General features: G+C 45.3%; 1 protein-coding gene across 1 annotated transcript; it reads left to right on the plus strand.

Moving 5' to 3' along the window:
* The first annotated feature begins 54 nt into the window (after positions 1-54).
* On the plus strand, positions 55-8049 carry BCL6B (BCL6B transcription repressor). Its single transcript, XM_074225438.1, has 9 exons — positions 55-112; positions 832-1022; positions 1366-1587; positions 2607-2969; positions 3293-3384; positions 3616-3795; positions 3915-4045; positions 4298-4435; positions 4836-8049. Exons 2-9 carry the CDS (start codon positions 844-846, stop codon positions 4953-4955), a joined length of 1425 nt encoding a protein of 474 aa, XP_074081539.1. The 5' UTR covers positions 55-112; positions 832-843; the 3' UTR covers positions 4956-8049.
* Positions 8050-8449: the final 400 nt, after the last annotated feature.

Here is an 8449-nt window from a genome sequence, read left to right on the forward strand (position 1 = left end):
TCCCGCCCGTTCTCCCGCCCCCAACATCCCGCCAGGATAAAGGAGCCAGGACTGGAGAGTTACCCCGCCCCATTCCAGCCAGAGAAGAAACCGCAGCCCCTGCCGGACAGGGGTGAGAGACCCAAGGGAATCCGTACTCCAGGGACCCTGAGAAGAGTGGGGGGCAAGTTGGGCTAGAAAAAACAGGGATTCCCCAGAATTAGACGTATTATGTAGAAGGAAGTGAGACTAGCAGAACTCAGGGTCAGAATGGGGTTCGGGGTGGCCGGTGTAGATCTCAGCTTGGGGATCTGAAAGGCCTAGATCTCTGGGATGGATTTGGGCAAAGAGCAGGATCCTGGGAAATAGTGGGGTGGGTAGAGGAGAAGGGAGGAGCAAGATGCCAGGTTCAGAACGAATCCCAAGTCTAGGCTGTTGGAATGTCATTAACTGATACATTTACAAGAGATAGTGAAGGGGTAATAGAGTATCATAAGTACTTGGTTGAGTCTAGAGTCTTTCAGAAGCGGTGTTTTTGAATTCTCCTCTCCTGCATGAGATAGGGAATTGGGGTTCTGGTGGAAGGTGTTCCCGGACATGGGAAGAGCCACATTTTGACATTTGGATGCAAAGGACCGCAGCCTTATGATACTCCCCGACGTGAAGTCCGCAGGGGATGGGGCGCAGAGGCTGTTGTTCAGAGATCCTTTATCTTGAGAAGAGGCTGGGGAGGGAAGGGATGCGGTGGCCAAGAGGACAACAAGTGCCCAGGCTAGGAGCCTTGGCTATTCAAAATCCTGAAGAATGGGAACAATTTTAGAATTTTGACTTCCACTTTTCAAACTCTTGCAGGCCACCTTCACCATGAGCTCAGCCTCTGCTGCAGTAGGAAGTCTGGGCTATGTCAGAGAATTCACACGCCATGCATCAGATGTGCTGTGGAACCTGAACGAGTTACGCCTGCGTGGGATCCTTACCGATGTCACGTTGCTAGTGGGAGGTCGAGCCCTCTGTGCTCACAAAGCGGTCTTGATCGCCTGCAGGTTCGAGGGGGTGCAGCTTTGTGGAGAAGTGGGGAGTAGGGGTCTGGGAAACTTGTTTGGGAGAAGTCCCAAAAAAGTAGAAGTTGGGGAAGGTGAGCTAAAAGAATATAGGGATTTGGCGAAAGCGTCTCTGGATTGGGGATGGAGCCAGTGAAAAAGTTAAGTTTACTTGGGAGTAGAGCCCACGGATCCAAAGTGTGAATCTCAGGGTATAAATAGCAAAGGGTTTTTGTTTTGACTGAGTCTGGGAACCTCACTGCCTGTGGGGTAAACTACCGGGAATCTCCAAGTTGTTTTGACCCAAGGGAGCACTAATTTTATCTCCCCTTTCTCTGGCCTGCAGTGGCTTCTTCTATTCCATTTTCCGTGGCCGGGCAGGGATAGGTGTGGATTTACTATCTTTACCTGGAGGCCCTGAAGCGGGTGGCTTTGCCCCTCTTTTGGATTTTATGTACACATCACGCCTACTCCTTTCACCGGCCACCGCCCCTGCGGTCCTGGCGGCAGCCACCTATCTGCAGATGGATCACGTGGTAGAGGCCTGTCAGCGATTCATCCAGGCAAGGTAAGGGGAGCTTGGAGGGAAGAGGCTTGGAAGGAGAGATAGCAGTTAAATAACACCGTATTCCCCCAATGAAGGTCATCAGAGGAGTTGAGGAAGAGGGAACAATCTCAGCTTGGGGGATATTTAAGAAGAGTGTAGGTCGTGAAAAAGTTGGAGGTTCCAACATCTTAGAAACAACTTAACTATCAGTTAGCTTCTGTTTTCTTTTCTGAAAACAAAAAATCCCCATTGACCAGATGGCAGGTTTCTTGTAGTCTCGATTGCCAGGGAGGAATGGAAATTAGTTTCTCACTTAAAGAAAAAGTAAACTGCCCATTCAAGTGAACTGACTTGAAGGCTTGGATTCAATTTGGTCAAAATTAGTCTGACTCTCCCACTTCCTTGAAGTATAAATTAGGACAATCAGTTATGCATCTGCCAGGCATCATGCTATATGTTGCCAGTTAAAAAAAAACAATGATGAGTCTCTGCCCTCGAAGAGTATATTTTCTTCTTTGAGGGGGGAAAAATAGAACATACAGAAAATTTAGAGTAATTGGGGGAAGATAGTATCAGGAAAGGCATTCTGTAGAAGATGTTATTTGATCTGAGCTTAAAGGAAATTAGATTCTAAGAGATAAAGAGAGGAGGAAATGTATTACAAAAGCACTTTATAGCCTGTGCTCTAGACATAATGTACAGCAAAAAGTCAAGACATAGAATGTGTGTGAACAATGCTAGTTTGACTGGAGAGTAGAGTGAGAAGCTGGGAAGATAGGTTGGAGCCAAATTGTGAAAGACTTTAAATGCCAAATAGAGGAGCTTGTTTGTTTGTTTGTTTGTTTGTTTTCCTGGAAGTAATAGAGAGCCACTAGAGGTCATTCAGCAGGAGAGTGACATAGACCCTGCTTTAAGAGTATCCCTTAATCTTCCCTAGGTTTCATTTTATGTCATCTGTAAACTGAAGGAATTTGAACCAGGGGATGTTTAAGGCCACCTCCAGCTCTAAATCCTTTAATGCTAACTCTTCCATCTCACAGCTATGAGCCCACAGGCATCTCCCTTCAACCACTTGATGCAGAATCACAGGCACCTCTTATACCAGCAGCCCCTCCAGAAGGTAGCCCTCACCGCTTTCAGGGGCACCCGGACCCCCCCACAGAGTCCCGAAGCTGTTTCCATGGTCTTCCCAGCCCAGAGAGCCCACCTAGTCTTGACCCGGCAGCCTGCAACTGGAAGAAATACAAGTTCATCATTCTCAACTCCAGGAAGGGCCAAGCAGAGACCCCAGCTGGGAAAACGGATGCTGCTGCCGAGCCAGCTGCCTCGACAAAACTTGTGGATGGCGAGGAGGTCTCTAGCAGCAGCGGGGAGGAGGGTTCCTGTTCAGGAACTGGGAGCAGGTTCGAAATGGGAGAAAAGGGGAGGGGGGATAGGGAATCTGGGGAAGGTGTGGCACGTGACATCTAAGGGGTGCGACTTCGGTCAGAGAGGTGGGGCTAAAGGGTATTGGGGTCCTCGGAAGCTCACAGAGGAGGTATTTACTGAACTCTGGGCTATGACTTAGTTTGAAGGTAGGATCAATCACTAACGCAAGGAAGCACAGCCCCACATAGGAGCTGCAAACCTATCTCTCTAGTCTAGGCCTTGCTAGATCAAACTCAGCTTCTTCTCCAGGAGTGGGAAGGGTAGCTTTTTTCCTTTGCTTTCCCCACCCCCACCCCAGGCTCTCCCCGGCACTTGATCCCCCGTTGCTGCTCACGCATCCCAACCAGAGAAATCTCGGATCACCTTCTGAAGCATCCCGTCCTCGACCAGGTGAGAGCAGTCCCCCTTGCTCCGGAATCCCAACAGAATAGGCAACTGAAGCAATGACTTGCTATCTTTCGAAACAACCACAGGACCAGGGTAGAGTGTTTTCTACCGGCTGTCACAAACAGAAATCCATCACCACATGTAGAGACCACCCACTTCTTTCAAATTGGGAAAGCAGAGGAGTAAGATAAGAAAGTATCCTAAAAACAGTTACTTTTCCCATTCCCTTTTCAGAGAATAGTTTCTTCAGCTGCCAGGACTGTGAGGGAAGGACTGGCTGCCCTGCACAGGTAGGATCGCGGGCACTGGCACCCCTCAGCCCGGGGAATGAAGACAAACCCTACAAGTGTCAGCTCTGCCGATGTGCTTTCCGCTATAAAGGCAACCTAGTCAGTCACCGCGCGGTGCACACAGGTACCCCGAGCGAGAGAAGAGAAGAGAGATCCAGGGGTGGGAAGGAGAGCCCGGCCCATCCCGTTGTAGCCGAATGTAGAGTTCCCAAGCCCGGGCTCTCTCTTTCTTCCTCTTCTCAGGAGAGAAGCCTTACCACTGCGCTATCTGCGGGGCGCGTTTTAACCGACCTGCCAATCTCAAAACGCATAGCCGCATCCATTCGGGAGAAAAGCCTTACAAATGCGAAACTTGCGGCTCTCGCTTCGTGCAGGTACCGACCGGGGTTGCGGAGAGGAAGTTTGGGGGAGTTCTAAGTAAGAATTAAAATGATCCAGGGTTTGAGTCCTGGGGTGGACAGGCTGCACTTAGCCGGTTCGCTCTGTGTAGGTGCAAAAATCGACTAAGGCTTGGTTTAATATGTGGAGGGTCCTAATGGCTAAGAAGAGAATGGGGAAGGGTGGATGGTGGGAAGTGTGTTGGAATTATGGCAAAACCCCAAAGCTATTCATCCTTACCCACGCAGGTGGCACACCTCCGTGCACATGTGCTGATTCACACTGGGGAGAAGCCTTATCCTTGTTCCACCTGTGGAACTCGCTTTCGGCACCTGCAGACACTGAAGAGTCACGTGCGCATCCATACTGGGGAGAAACCGTATCACGTGGGTATTGGGGTTGGGGTACACCAAGTTCTCTCTAAGAGAAAATCTGCCCACTAAGTGCACTGAGAGCTCAGCTCGTTCAGTCTATGGAAAGTGATGGATGAGTCGGAGCAGAGTAGGTTGGAGACTTCTGGAAAATGAGGTGTGGGAGCACTGAGTTGTTAGGTGGAGTGTGGGAATCAAGATGTGGAGTTAGAACACGGGGAGAAGGGAGGATGAATAACTTGGTTGCCGATGAATGCAGGAGCTAGTTAGGGAGTAGAACTTATGATCGGGGATCATAAAATTCATTTATTGTAGAGTTTAAAAGAAAAATGGTAGATTTGACTATAGGATAGGACAGTGTCTGCACGGGACTGTAGCATGCTCCCAATTCTGACTCTCTGTTCTCGCCCATCAGTGTGAGCCCTGCAACCTGCATTTCCGACACAAGAGTCAACTTCGCCTGCATCTTCGCCAGAAACATGGTGCTGCTACCAACACCAAAGTCCATTACCATGTTCTGAGGGCTGCTTGTTGAGGGCCTGGGTTGTGGCCCAGTTTACCCTTACCCTTTTCTGGTTCCAAAACCCGTCTTTGTCTGGTTTTTTACCCTGGGGAGAGCAGGGGTGGCAGATCTACTAGATCTGTTTCCATTTTGCTGGTCAAAATCTCTTCCTTCATGATTTTTTTGCTTAGTTCCTTTAAAAAGTTAGCCAAGTTACCTGACAAGGAATAGAAATCCACCACTAACAACTAATTTCAGTTCTTCTGTAAATATAATTTATTGAAGTTACTGGATGGGGTTGATGATTTTTTTTTCCTCACAGGGAATTGTATTCCCCATTTCTTCATTCCCCTCCCTATCCCCATTAGGAAATTATGTGGCTAAAAGTGACCCACAGTAAGGTGAGGTCACAGTTCTGCTGGCAGGGCCAAGCCTCTCTGTACCTAAGCTTGACTATTCCATGTAATTCTTATTATAGCCATTTTACTTAAAGAAACTTTTTTTTAAAACTATTTTACAAGAGATAGAAACCTCTATTCTAGAGCAGTTTAAGAGTAGGGGTAATGAAGCCAAGACAAGCCATTCTGGAAAGTAATAGGTCTTGAATCAAGGCTTCTTTCTGTTCTTGTAGAACAATCTGACCCCTTGGGTAATCTAGATTAAAAAAATAAATCCTTCACTGTGGCTCTATAAAAAGTTTTGGGGCTCTGTATTATTCTAAAGTGAGGGCTGGTAACCTCCAGAGATCTCATTGGTCCATACTTAGTCACCAAAAAGAGAGGGACTGGATCCTTCATGGTGATTCTGAATATAAAATTGTAAATTTGCTCTTATTGCTATCATGTTGGGTCTGGGACCTAACCTGGCAATAAAAAAATTAGCTCTGGTTTCGCAAAAACTGTAACCTCCACATTAGCTCTAGAGAGGAATCTAGAATTCCTTGCTCCCCTAGAGTTCAGCCTACTTATCTGCTGGGCTGCTGGAACTCCAACTGTGACATTTTCCAGTTCTCTATATTGTCTTCTGGAATGACTAGGACTCAGGGGTGGCTGAGGTGATGCATTAGAGTTGTTTTGTGTCTATGACCTCTTTCCTTCAGTGTTATCTCTTCCAAAGAAGAGAACAACCATTTATTTTTTTTCTTGATCCCTGATATTGGCTCACTGTTCTACTAGAAAACTCTTTTTTTTTGCTCAAGAAGTCTTGGGTACTATGTAAACTCTTTTATTACTATTGTTGTTGAGTTTTTCTTTTAAACTTAGAAACTGTTCTTTGATGTCATTTTTTTTTTTTTGGTCATGAGCCACAAAAGGCATCAGAATTTGAGGCTATAAAGAAAAGATGTGAGGAGAGGAGAGGATATTCTGGGCTTCATCAATTTGAACATTTTTTTTAATGAGTGAGCATTTAAGGAACTGGTTGTAATCACTGAGTTAAGGTTAAGTCTGTCAAAAGGACAGTGTCTCAAGGACAACCTGAAAAGTTGATTTCTTGGTATCTGGGCCCAAGATTAGAGAAAACATTTCCAGCTGATTTTGGTTTCACAAGCTGGGGCCAAACAAGACCTATATTCTGGTCTGGTAGTTGAACAAAGGGTTGGAAATAAAATCAATTCCTTTCAAGGTGAAGCTTTATTGCAATTACACATCTTACACAGACAAATAAGCCTACAGGCTATTTGTGATGATGTGGGAGAGGTACACCCATTGTAGTTGGGCAACTGAATGTGTGTATGTGGGGGGGGTCAGGGTTTAAGTTCAGTGTCCCTTCTTCCTCTATGCCCAAGTGAGGATAGAAAAAAAGAGAAAGGAGAGACAAAAGTAGGTATTTAGAGGGAGAATGGAAGAATGGGGAAGTGAATGGGAATTGGATCAATGAGTGGAGATATAAGATGATATATTGTTTGAATCTTGGAATAAAGAAACATCGATGTCATATAGTGTTTGTTGAATTCTTGGTCTAATGTGGGATGGGAGCCTGTGCTTAGGTAAATTTTAACTTACACTCTCCCAACTAACAACCCTTCCAACTACATTCTCTCTACTTTCCGGTTCATTACTTGTGATATGAAATTCCGGAGCCACCTGCATCCTGTCCCATATGAAGTAATTTCCTATATGAGTTGAGGGGTAGAGGAGGAAACCAGAAAGCTACCTGTGTCAAGGGACAGCAGTACCTCTTTCCTGAAATATTATTATTAAACATCCTGCTTTCTGGGTCTTCTCTCTCTTATGTCTTATCCCCTAACTTCTTTTTTTTCCTTCCCAATACCAGGGAATTCCTTCTCAACTTTATCACTTTAGGATGTATGTGTATGTATGTTGAGAGTGAAAGGGGAGTATATTGTATAGACCAATTCAACTCAGCCATTTGATTTATTAAGAGTTTTCTGTGCTAATTGCAGGTCTAATATAAGAACAATGTGATAATACCCAAGGAAGTTGGACTCCATCTGATGAGACATCTGTAATATTATATTCAGTTCTGGGCACTACATTAAGAAGGGGGTTGGTCATTTGGAGAACATCCAAAGAAGGGCCTTAAGTTCATGCTAAGAAGGAGCTAGAGATGATCAACTTGGAGAAGGGAAGAGAGTTCTTTCAGTACTCAAACTCAGCTAACTTATTTTTTATCACTTAGAAGAAGGGAGAGAGTTTTTCTATTTGGTCCCAGAAGTCAGAAACAGGAGTGATGGCTGGAAATTGCAGAGGGGCTTAATGTCAGGATAAACCTTCCTAATAATTAAATCTATCCCCAAGTAGAATGATAGCTTCAGGAATCATGGATTTCCCTTTCTGGAAGTCTTCCCACAGTGGCTGGGGATTCATTTTCCAGTATGGGTTGACCTAGATGTCCTCTGAATTCCCTTCTAATTCTGAGATTCTGTGATTCTACCTGCAGAATGCTGTGCAAAACACTGGAGCAGGTGCAAAGGTGAAAAAAGGAAAGTTCCCTTCCCTCCATTATGGCTTAACAGGAATACATACAGGGCAGAGGATCTTAACTTTCTGATATGGACCCCTTTTTGGCAGTCAGGGTGGAGTCTGGAGTCATTAGAATAATAAATGATAAAGCATTTATTGAGCAGTCTACTCAAAGTGTGAAATAAATAAAAAAGGCAGTTCTTGCTCAGGGAGTTCACATCTCTAATAGGAGAAACTATACAAATGAATGATTTCAGCAGCAAGTCAAATGGAAAAATTCCATGGTTCTTAGGTGCAAATGGCATTTCCACTAATAAAATGATACCAGTTTTGATGTTGAAATATTTGATGGTACCAAGGACTTTGTTGGCAAGAACTATTTTTTTCTGGGGTTCCAGTAGTTAAGACTGCAGCACCTGCAGGAACCATTGCCAGGCAGCATCTCCACAGGGGATGTCTGAGGAAACTGAACTACAAGAATTGCTATGTGACACTCAGTTCCCATATTCATGGACTCCAGGCTAAGAACCCTTGATACAGGGGGAACTGAATGAACAAAAAACATACTAGCAGGAAATCCCAAAATGTGTGGACCAGATGGCA

Source organism: Macrotis lagotis, chromosome 2 (genome assembly GCF_037893015.1).
Source record: "Macrotis lagotis isolate mMagLag1 chromosome 2, bilby.v1.9.chrom.fasta, whole genome shotgun sequence".
Taxonomy (NCBI): domain Eukaryota; kingdom Metazoa; phylum Chordata; class Mammalia; order Peramelemorphia; family Peramelidae; genus Macrotis; species Macrotis lagotis.